A 12,234-nucleotide genomic window follows, 5' to 3' on the forward strand; every position below is an offset into this window, starting at 1 on the left:
GCCAAATAACAACCGAATTGCATTGGACTAGCAGTTTTGTCACAATCTATCATTGCGAGTAAAAGTAGGCTACATGTTACATGTTCCACGGGATGTCCTTCAGAAGAATGGCAGAATTATCTTGGTCAATTAATGATGAATAAATAAAAATCTGCCATGTAAATTGTTATCGTGCTATAAATAAACCTGGCAATGACATACAAAATAATAATAATAAGCTTAGTTGAGGTCACATTTTAAGAATGTGACCTTAGAACAATGGTGTCAGTTTGAAGGACAGATGGTGAGCTTTCCCCTCCTGGTCTCTTTTTAGAATGAACTACCCCCTAAACAAAGAGACAAAAGAATTCTCCAGAGAGTCACATGTGTGCCTTTCAACAGGACCTGTCCACAAAGAAACCAATTTTATTAAAAAAAGAAGAAATAAAAGAGAGAGAGAAACAGTGGTAAGTCCTGTAGGACATGTTTTCCTTATTCAGAATTTGAATGGCTCTCATTAAAATATAGGAAGCGGCATCTCATGAGTGTTCAATGAGACCAGCTCCAAAACATTCAGACAGATATTTGTGTCTCTAGCCTATTGCCTGCTGCTGCTCTGGAGGGTGACCCCCCCACCCCCTCCCCCTCATATGGCAATAAGCAAACACTCATTCTCTACATCAGTGTGCTTGGTGACCATTAGACCAAGCATCTGAAGGCACTAGCCTAAGTGAAGTATATTCAATGGTATTCATGTCCAAACTGTTTGGCAGATTGTCACAGCACATTCTTTCATTCTTGATAGTCTGGGGATTTTATATATACATACTGTTTAATCCATTTCTTGTTATGTGATCAAGAAATAAGTTTTCAAATGAACTTGGCTTTACAAAAAAAAAAAAAGACAGCAACTTCTCATTTAGTTCATCTTCCTGCCAAATTGCCTTCCTGTTTCAGTCTCCCAGTGGTGGAGGCAATACAGCCCAGGAGCAGCTAAACATGGGTACAGGTAAAAGGGCATTAGACAGTAGGCTACACACCCACAGATGATTTAACTGTTTACCCCCGAGGACACTACCCTGTGAATACAGGGATTGGTGATAAGTACTAACCTTGCTACTGTTCTTCCCTGCCTTCTGGCAAACCTCCAAATCCAAAACTATTTTGCTTGCTTCTCCAGTACTCCTAGTCCAAACCAGTTACAGTCTGAACACTGATTCTGGAAAATGACTGCCTTTACTGCTCTCGCCAACCCCCATAATGTCATCAGAAGCCTTTCACAGTCCAGCTAGCTTTCAAAGTCCTTTATTATGGACTCTTTTTTTACTCCCTCACTCTTAAGTCTGGGGTTAATGAACACATGTTGTGTGTACTTAAGGATTACAGTGTACTTTTGTAAAAAAGACATAATAATAATAATAATAATAATAATAATAATAATAATAATAATAATAAACAAAAACTTACTTGTAACCATAGAGTGAGATGGAGCATTTAAGCCCACAAAAAATGTCAAGATGTATCATGTACATATCTTCCAAAAGAATTTCTGGGCTGTTGCCCCTGTCTGTTTTTATGCCCATTAAACTTTTTCAGGAGCACAGAACAGTGTGGTGTTATCAGTACTTTGCACCTAGAGGGCAAATAAGAATCCATTCAAAAGCATTTGAGCATGAAGTGAGACTAATGATGAACACGATTTTGAGAGGAGTGCGGTTTTAAATAACTTGAATCGGCAGACTTTCATTGAAATAACTAACAATTTTCAATAATTTATGCTCAAATATACGTTAAACCCTAAATTAAAACCAACACAGAGACAAATGTGCATATTTAATATATTCTTTGAATAAACATCACATGTAAATACAAGCATGAAACCTTCTATACATCAACATTAAAAGGAACAAACTGGTGTAAAAAAAAAAATGTTAAAAAAAATACAACAAAAAAAATAAATGTTGCAAAATTCTTTTCAAGTGTGTTGTAAAATACTGTTTTAAAATAACAGAGTTGTAAAATGTCAGATACAACTTACTATGAAAACATTTTAAAAAAAAACAATTTAACATGCCACTTGTAATCTTTGATTAAATCAGAATGCATTTCCCATCTTTTGGAAAACACACATTTTGTATGCTTGATTGCCAAGAGATAATTCTTGTTTACTGCTTCTCATACACTGAGCAGATTGGTTCAAATACTCAGCAGCAATACCCAGTGCAGCTGTTCAAGTGATCATATTTGTGAAGCATAAAGTGCCCTTGTAAAGTTTGACCTGCACGCGTGCAGTGGGCATCGGAGAGGCCACAATGGTGAACAGCAAGCATACGCGTAATACAATCCCGTCTGTTTAGTATGAAGGCCAGCATTTCCCACAGCTGGGAAAGCACAGAGATGGATTTTACAAACTGCCTCCTGTGCACGATGACAAAAAGGTCGTATCACAGACCAAAGTCACAGTCACATCAAATAAATGTGCACATACAAGAGCAAAAAGTATTTGCTAGGTTTACTGATATCCACTTCTGACCTGAGTGAAGATTTAACACCTTCAGTATTTTATGCCCTTTTAAAGTCTGTACAGACTGTACGCTTGCATATAATTATGTACAGGAAGGCACAGGTCGTTCATTATTGTACATAATAAAACAGTGTGACGTCAGTTTAAATAAAATCTTTGTAAATCACCTACTTTACAAATAAGCAGCACTTGTTAGGTATCTCAGCCATCTTGATATTTTTGACAAACACCCCAGCAATTCGCACAAATTTCAGATAAATCCGTAAAAACAAATGACAAACTATGAAATGCTTAAAGGAACCGAATACTGAAAAACTTACCTGTGCTATACTGAAAAGCACCTCACCTGAATGCTTCGAAGAACCTTAAAAGCTGTACTACCTAGAAAAATCTACTTGAATACTTTATTTGTAATATCTAAAATCAACATGTTTGATAAATGACAGCTATATATAGATTTGTTAATAGCAATTAAAACACTTTAAACAGATATACATTGTGACCTATAGCAAATGCCACAGATAAGAACTCTCCTCTTCCCGTTATTCATCATGTGAGGCAGGAGTCTAAATGCTCATTGATTTTCGACTCAGGCACAGTGACTTGGCAGACAGGGCAGCTCACTGTAAGGCTGGCGCTGCTGACAGGGGCGGGCTGCACAACAGGGGCGGAGGAAGTGGCAGCGACGCCCTCCGCCTTGCCCTTGGGCGACGATGACTCGCTCATCGTCCGCTGGAAGAAGTCGAAGATGTGGGCCGTGCCACCGCTGTCCCACGGCCTCTTTCTAGAAACCGTGATAGCAGTGCCTGATTTTGCAGCGGGTTTGGGCTGATAGGAACCGAGCGGGTTTAGCAGGCCAGTCTTTGAGCCTCCAGGGCTTCCTGACTGAAGGCCGTTTGACTGACCGGAGCCCTGAGCATCTCCACTTCTCCCTGGTTGTCCACCGACCTTCCAGTTAAAGCCATTCCCCAGTGCTCTTTCCCTATTGACATCATGAGATAGTCCTTTGAGCCCAGTCACTGGTTTGGAGGCACTTGACGTGCTAGCACCCATTCTTGCCCCATCAGGAGACGCAAGTACTTTGGAGCTGAAGAGGTCACGTACAGACCTCTGGGTTGCGCCGGTAGAATCTGTGGTACTCCCGAATGGCTTCGTCAAATGGCCCGCAGTCTTTGAAATCCTCACCGGAGACCCGTTAATGTTGACAAAAGCCCTAACGTTAGCAACTGACTTTTTACTTGGAGGACGTAGGCTTGGGATGCCACTCTGGGGACCCCTTGAGGTAGAAGTCATAGTGCCCATGTTACTGGTCCTGTGGGGGCTGCTGTATCCGGGCTGTCCTGGGGAGTTCATGCCTTTGGCTGTAACTTGCCCTGATGGGGACCCCAGTGGCTCAGGGGAACCTGGGAAATCGAGTCTTCTCTGACTATTGTCAGGTGGTTTTTGAGAGGCGGACGACTGAGAGCTTCCTCCAAGGATGAACCCTTTGCCACTGAATGGGATGACATTCCTAATATCCTGCAAACCAGATGTACCTGTGGCGATCAAAGGGTGAAAAAAATGTCCTTTTACTGCCATAGGAGTACAGACAGTTCACAACCAATTCTAAGAACCTAAAATGTTGACTAGTGAATAGTGAGTAGTACAGAAAACAAACTCCATATTATTACAGAAAAATGTTGCAAACAAACATTGTAAAAAGTAGTCATTAGTATCAGTTAATCATACTGGTTCATTGGAAGATCAGTCAAAGAAAATCTGTATATTTGTTTTCATTTTAAATTGATCCATGTAGTTGAGGAATATAAAGTAGCAAGTAAACAGCACCTTAAATGTGTTATAAAAATGAAAAGGCCAAAAAAGAATAAAGAATATTTCAATGAAACTATCGGAGGGGAAAACAATGAAAGAAAGTAAAACCATAAAATGAGTATAACTTCCATAATATGACGGTCAAGCGTTACTTCGGAAGTGATTTTATTTAAAAGAAAACTAAAAAGAAACAATCCATTAGGGCTTCAATTAATAAATTGGAGGCAAAAGTTGTTTTATATTATACAGACAAGGGACTTCACCTGTGGTGGCGGAGGGCTTGCTCTTGTCTTTGGGTTGGCTCAGGGTCTTTGTGTCTTTGCCGTCACCTTTCTTGCCTTTCTTCCCATAATCATCTGGCTCTTTGATCTTGACGTAAGTTCCCCCACATGTGCGCTGGTGATCCGCCCACCAGGGGTCACGGGCAGAGGGAGCCCGGTTCATGGCACGCTTCACATAGCCAAAGAAGGGCTTCCGAGTCTGACACGGTCCATTACATCGCCACCAGTGCTGACGGTACTGGTCCACCTCATCATGAAAAGTGTGGTAGACCTGTAGAGAGACCACGGTTACAGTGCTGTTGAATGTCACACATGTAAGTAAATAAATACAAGGATTTAATAAAGAACAGAGGAAGAATATCTTTTGACGTACCGTAATTTTTGTCCCGGTGACTTTGTTAATTCTGTCCATGTGCTTACAGAATTCTGGGCCGTGTCCATCTCGATCTCGGTTGTTTTGAGTCACAAACAGCAAGGCGTGTATCATTTCATGTAGAAGTGTCTGTCAGAAACACATTTAGCCTTTTTTATAATCTGTAGTAACTACGAGTATGTTTATGGTTGTTGTCTTCATATTATGTGTTTTATTTAAAAAAATATATAATTTCCCCCAAATATGATATAAGGAAGAAACACTAAGGAGCACACACATTGCTTTCTGTCAAAATATTACAGTAGTATAGTCACCTGCACCAGATCTCGACGTGGTCGGAGTTTCAGCAGAGGTTCACTGAGACGAATTGAGCACAGCCCGCCTCGTCCTTCGTAAGAACACACTCCAGCGCATCTAAAGTAAAGAATAATAAACAACAACTTAACGAAATATTACAAATAAACAAAACAAGCTGTTCACATTTTAAACGTTGTCTATCTTGTTAAATATCTGTACCTTGCACGACAGTCTGCGGACTTTATATGAATAAGTAACGTGTATGCAATTTATATGAATAGATGGAATAAATAAACATCTAGGTCAGTGAAAACAGTTTATTTATCAACGATAGCTTTACACCACGTAAGGTTCAACAGTGACCTAGATAATTCCTTCTGCAAATAAAGTGAAGCAGAGATTTTCAACAAATTCAAACTTACAGCGTCATTCGAGGGCTCCACTTGACTTCGACGCCACATAATTTCCCCCAAAAGAACATGTCGTTAAATTGCAGGAACATGGCTCGAACATCAGGACTGGGATCAAGCATCTCCCATGACTCGTCAACGATTGACATGGGCCTTTCAGGCTCGAAGGAAGAATAACATGGAGCAAGTACGTCGCCACTGGAATCGACTTTTCTTTTCTTACTAACCGGGTCAACATTATAATCGACGGCATCCGATGAATACGTGGAAGCCTCATAGTCGAATTGTTCCTGTAGCTGAACAGCGAGCAAAAAATCTTCATCCATCACCAACGCCTTAATGAATGATCTAACGTCACAAAAAGAAGACGTGTACGGTGCCTGGCTAGTGTCCAAGTCGGTGGTTACAGTATCTCTACCCACTCGGTGCAATATGCTAGCCTGCTGCTTCCATTCACAGTCAAAAGACGGTCATTTAGCTTGCTACTAAGCTAAATCAGAAGCCTACGTGAAGCTGTCATTATCAATGGGTAGTGAGAAGCAGACTATAATCTCTCAATTTGTAAACTATGCCTTCTTACAACATTAATGATCACTTAAAACGTTAAAAAAGGGGTATTCGACTATTCAATGCCATCAATGAATAAGCAAGCCAGTTATCTAACGAACTTTGTTTCCTGTTTACATCTGGTGTGGTTTAATTTCTGTGGTGTTGAACAGCATTATGGGATCGTCAGTAGTGTTTGGGGCTGTTTAGCTGCGCCTCAGAGTCACTGATCGGGATTACACATGGATTGGATATTAGAGTGGACATACTCTTTCTGGAATGTGAATCCATATGATATAAATTTTACATGCAAACTCGTGCGCATGACGCTTGTTGTCCAGTTAATTTATTACTCGGGATTGAAGGCTTCGGCACAAAATTCGCTTGTTTAGAAGATAGTATAAAAGTGAAAATTATCGAAATTAAAAGCAACGGGTCCAAATAACTAATCTCGAATAGAGTTTTCTTTCTCCTATTGGTTAGACAGCTCCTTCTCGTTTTAGTAGGTAGGTCATTGTTTGGCCACCCATTTTCAAATCCCGTGATGTCAAAGGGAGTTGGCTTTCCGGTTATCAAAATAGCTATTTACTTAGCTAGAAAACATAGCTGGTTATGTAGCTACATGTTTCATATTTTAGTCGAAGCACTGAGCATTCTATAAAGCGAACAAGAGCACCAAATTCGAAAGATGGCAGACACCGCAAACAGGCTGCGTAAACAGCTGGAATCGGCTAATTTCGACCCCCAGAATTATGTCAAACAGCTTTCACAACAATCTGATGGCGACAGAGATTTGCAGGAACACCGTCAAAAAATTCAGACACTGGCTGATGAGACTGCGCAAAACTTGAAGAAAAATGTTTATAAAAACTACAGGCAGTTTATCGAAACTGCAAAAGAAATCTCATATTTGGAGAGCGAAATGTACCAGCTGAGCCATATTTTAACGGAACAGAAAAGTATTATGGAGAGCATAACCCAGTCTCTGCTCTCAACTGATAAAGATGAAACTGCAAAGGAAATGCTTGCTGCCTTCCCGAAAGAAACAGAAGAAGTGAAGCAGAGAACGCTTACAACTTTGCTGGAAAAAGTGGAGGGCTGTAAAAACATTATGGAGACCCCTGGCAGGTATTTAGTGTACAATGGTGACTTGTTGGAGTATGATGTTGATAATATGTCGCAGATCCAAAAAGTGCACGCTTTCCTGATGAATGACTGTCTCCTTATTGCCACCTGGCTACCAAACCGCCGTGGTGCTGTGAAGTATAAGTACAATGCTCTATATGACCTGGAGAGCTTTGCCATTGTCAATGTAAAGGACAACCCTCCAATGAAAGACATGTTTAAAATCCTCATGTTTCCAGATAGTCGCATTTTCCAGGCAGAGAATAGCAAGATCAAGAAGGAGTGGCTGGAGATCCTTGATGAAACCAAGAAAAACAAAGTGGTGAAGGAAAGACACAAGAAAGAGGAGGAGGTGCCAAACTCGCCGGTGCGGCCGGAGGTCTCCAACAACCCCTTTGACGTGGAGGACGAGCCCCTGAGCTCAGAGGAAGTAGTGGACCTGAGCTTGGAGTGGATACAGGAGCTCCCCGAAGACCTTGATGTGTGCATCGCTCAGCGGGACTTTGAAGGTGCCGTGGACCTCTTGGACAAGCTGAACGAGTACCTGAAGGACCAGCCCGTGAGCCCGCGCGTGAAGGAGCTGAGGGGCAAAGTGGACGAGCGCGTGCGGCAGCTGACGGAGGTGCTGGTGTTCGAGCTCTCCCCCGACCGCTCGCTGCGCGGGGGGCCCAAAGCTACTCGCAGGGCCGTCTCGCAGCTGATCCGTCTGGGCCAGTCCACCAAGGCCTGTGAGCTCTTCCTGAAGAACCGGGCGGCCGCGGTGCAGACGGCCATCCGGCAGCTGCGCATCGAGGGGGCCACTCTGCTCTACATCCACAAGCTCTGCAACATCTTCTTCACCAGCCTGCTGGAAACCGCCAAGGAGTTCGAGATGGACTTCGCCGGCAACACCGGCTGCTACTCAGCGTTTGTGGTCTGGTCGCGTGCGGCCATGAAGATGTTCGTGGACGCCTTCAGCAAGCAGGTGTTCGACAGCAAGGAGAGCCTCTCCACCGCCGCCGAGTGCGTCAAAGTGGCGAAGGAGCACTGCAAGCAGCTGAGCGAGATTGGCCTGGACCTCACCTTCACTCTGCAGTCCCTGCTGGTCAAGGACGTCAAGGCGGCCCTTCAGAGCTACAAGGAGATCATCATCGAGGCCACCAAGCATCGCAACTCGGAGGAGATGTGGCGCAAGATGAACCTGATGACCCCCGAGGCGCTGGCCAAGCTGAAGGAGGAGATGCGAAGCTGCGGGATGGGCAACTTTGAGCAGTACACGGGCGACGACTGCTGGGTCAACCTCAGCTACACTGTGGTGGCCTTCACCAAGCAGATGATGGCGTTCCTGGAGGAGGGCCTGAAGCTGTACTTCCCCGAGCTGCACATGGTGCTGCTGGAGAGCCTGCGGGAGATCATCCTGGTGGCGGTGCAGCACGTCGACTACAGCCTGCGCTGCGAGCAGGAGGCCGAGAAGAAGGCCTTCATCCTTCAGAACGCCTCCTTCCTGCACGAGACCGTTCTCCCCGTGGTGGAGAAGAGGTTCGAGGAAGGGGTGGGGAAACCCGCCAAGCAGCTGCAGGACCTGAGGAAGAGCTCTCGGTCCATGCGAGTCAATCCGGACAGCACCATGTCCGTGGTGTAAAGGGAAGGGATGCGGCAAGCTGTGGGCAGAACATTTCAGGAAATTTCAACTAGTTTTTCATTGTGTTGTTGGAAGTGTGCAAGAAATCTGATTTTGTTTGGAAAAAAAAATTTGAGTGCAAATTTTCCTTTTTTTTACTTGTTTGTGCCGTAGTTTTTACTGTTTTCAGCTCTTTGTTGCTAAAATCAGCATTAAAAATGTGTGTCAGGTCAACTTGTTTGTGTTTTTCTTTTCCCTCCCTGGAGTTTTTGAAATGCAATTATCAAGAATGCTCAGAATGTAGGCCTAATAGCTGGACAGAATCAAGACTGAAAGTAAACTAGTGTATGTAATAAGATCCAAAAGAATTGCACTGAATTTATGCCAAGGTCTCCTTTTCCCTTGGAAATTGTTCTTTGGGGAGTAAACTGTATTTTAATCATGTTGGCTGAATATTAGAGCAAGCTATTATAGGAGACCATTTTGGTAAGTCTGCCATAAGTAAACTTTGTTCTGCATAATATAAAAAAACAAATGATGCTACTACCCTTTGATATTATAATACTGAGAGTGCTTTCTGACTATATCAAAGATTTGATAAGGGTTCAGAAATACTGGCCAAAGTTGTTGAGACTTGACTAATTGATTGTGCCAAGTATTTGATTGTGTACATACATTTACAATGAAGCATAGTCACACATGTATAGAATGTCCTACATTAATAATTTTAAATAAGTTTAGACTTGGCTGAACCATATGTTCACATCGTAGCCAAGGAGGATTGTCAATGTAAATAAATAATAAATGAATTAAATCATGTTCTGACTGGGTTTTTTTTAATTTCAGCTGTAAATGACAAATTTCAAATTGTTGAAATAATCTATTCGGAAGCACCATGGATAAAGGCACGATTTCCTGTTCTATCATTTGTATTTGAAAAAATGACATGTAGTATTAATAGTTTCAACTCATTATGAATGTTTGTGCACTTTCATGAATTGCAAGAAAAAATATTGAAATATATATTGAAATAAACCTGTTCTACAAAGCATTGTGAACAAAACCGAGCATACTGTGCTAGTAGGAAGACATTCAAAGCTGGCCTGAATTGCAAATTCTGTTCTGTTCCTTGTTTGTATGATGGTCTTTGTATTTGTTTTTTTCTTTTTTGACTCGTTTAATGCTGACCTGTTGATGCTGTCACATTGGCTTGTAAGTTCATAGAAAGAATTCCTGTCTCACTGCTTCCTTGGAGGCCTGCTAGCGCAGGATGGTTTATTTATTATAAGAAAAATAGTGATGAATTTCTTCATAGAAGTCCTCCTTCTTACAAACAGCGAAGAATAACTTCAGGCCAAATGCTGCATGCAGTTTGGAGCCTACAATTTTATTGCAAGCATTATATATAGAGACCGTCACACTGCATCACTTACACAGTTGTATCATAGTATTTTGATTTCATTTTTTCTCATTTTGTTAATTGCAACATGAATTTGGTCAGACGTCTGAGATTGCTTTCTCCCTGTTAAGGCCAGCCCGGCACACTCGTGCAGATTTTCCTGATTCCTGTACATTAGGTTCACGTGTCGCCGTTTTGAGCTCGTGAGTTCATTCACAGAGCCCGGTATCGAGAGCGCAGAGATAAAAGCACAGCTGTCGACACAAAGCCCTCTGGGAAGGGTGCGTCTGTGAGTTATTTCGATTCATCATTCCTTTTTGTCTTTTATTGTTATGTTCCAAGAATACGCAAAAACACACTCTTGATCTAATATTCACAAAGGGTCATTGAACCTCTATTCTTTCTGTCTTTCAGGGTTGGTGTTGCTATCCACATGGGTTTTCAGCAAGAACTGCTTTCATGGGCAATGTCTCCCTATATGCTCCCATTTCTACAGGCAAGGTTGGAGATCTTCTCCAAGGTTGGAAACTATAATAAGATACTCGCAGTTATATGTGTATTGTTTGTTATGGTGTTTATTGTAGTATGTCACAATATGGGATAAAATATGTGGAAAATGATTCCACTGTATACCCAACTACAAATCTGCTGATAGCTTACATACACTCCACCATTTGAATGATGTGAAATTTTGGTATCTTACGCTAAATGATAGTGCTATTGTGGTATTACAGAAAGGTATCGATTTAGTGATCCCTTCTGTATGTGGAATGCAAATCAAAGTTGTAGGAATTTATCTGGACCATCCGGTCATGCACTGAGCTGCAGTGGCTCTAATGGAACTAGCCCACAATCATCATAAAACGCACCAATGAAACTATGTAAAATGTAATTGTACTAATCAAAAGCCACGACGAATGAAAGTTCCACATCAATAATATTGACAGGTCAGTCATTAATAATGTTGACAGGTCAGTCATTAATCCTTAAAAATAATTTATACTTTAGCCAATGACCAAGATATAATGAGCATGCATGAGTTTATTAATTTAATTCTGTTCAAAGAATATGTTTTTGAATAGGGATGCACAATAATACTGTATCATTGATATATCAGCCTGATGTAGATATTATGGTCTGATATGATGACGCCAATAATTATACAAAACAATGTACCAAATACCTCAGTAGTTTAATCAGTAATTTAGAAGTAGATGCTTTGACATTCTACTCCATAAAGTAAACTGGACTAGTGAAACAATATATATTCACAGAATGACAATTCATGTCTTTGAATTTTAAAATGTATCTTTAGTGCTTTATTTTAGCTTCTTGACAGGACTTATTAAAAAAGTCTGTAATGAGTTCTTCATGTTGAAATTATCCTTCTTTTTGAGTGTCTCTTTAATGTTGCTCTTTAGTGAACCACCTAATAGTATTATTTTAATCAAATAAGTAATGATTTGCTTCACAGCTGCTGTCTGCTTCAGATTTTACAGGGAATATTCACCAGAATCCAATATATCTCCTGTTTTATTCAGAGTTGACTTCTGACACATATTAATTTTCTCTTCCAGGTAAATCTTTGGACTAATCTCTTAAGTAGATCTCAGAGCATCCGAAAGCATTTGGACAGAGGCTTCCTCAAGGGATTTGAATTGTACCCAGGTCAACAGGTGCATGTCAGGAGAGATTGCATGCTGATCGTTTAGCTATTGTGCCTTACAATGGTAGAAAAATATAGACTATTTAAAATTTACAGCAAAGATACAGCTGATAGGACTGATGGGTCCATCTTCATCTTTATTATTACAAACACCACCATAATCACAACTACAACCCCCATGACCACCACTGTGAGAAGCATTATCTTCTCATTCTTGTTCCA

The 12,234-nt window shown here is 41.3% G+C and overlaps 2 protein-coding genes across 2 annotated transcripts; one reads left to right on the forward strand and one right to left on the reverse strand.

Annotated features, from left to right (window-relative positions):
- Positions 1–979: 979 nt before the first annotated feature.
- On the reverse strand, positions 980–6,395 carry sprtn (SprT-like N-terminal domain). The gene is made up of 5 exons (XM_064340358.1): positions 5,689–6,395; positions 5,284–5,383; positions 4,970–5,098; positions 4,579–4,867; positions 980–4,038 (listed from the first exon to the last, which is right to left on the reverse strand). The coding sequence occupies exons 1-5, from the start codon at positions 6,000–6,002 to the stop codon at positions 3,053–3,055; spliced, it is 1,818 nt and encodes a 605-aa protein (XP_064196428.1). The 5' UTR covers positions 6,003–6,395; the 3' UTR covers positions 980–3,052.
- A 167-nt stretch (positions 6,396–6,562) lies between these two features.
- exoc8 (exocyst complex component 8) lies at positions 6,563–9,766 on the forward strand. The gene has a single exon (XM_064340357.1). It carries the CDS (start codon positions 6,911–6,913, stop codon positions 8,966–8,968), a length of 2,058 nt encoding a protein of 685 aa, XP_064196427.1. The 5' UTR covers positions 6,563–6,910; the 3' UTR covers positions 8,969–9,766.
- The last annotated feature ends 2,468 nt before the right edge of the window (positions 9,767–12,234 follow it).

The sequence above is a fragment of the Anguilla rostrata genome, chromosome 6, assembly GCF_018555375.3.
Source record: "Anguilla rostrata isolate EN2019 chromosome 6, ASM1855537v3, whole genome shotgun sequence".
NCBI lineage: Eukaryota > Metazoa > Chordata > Actinopteri > Anguilliformes > Anguillidae > Anguilla > Anguilla rostrata.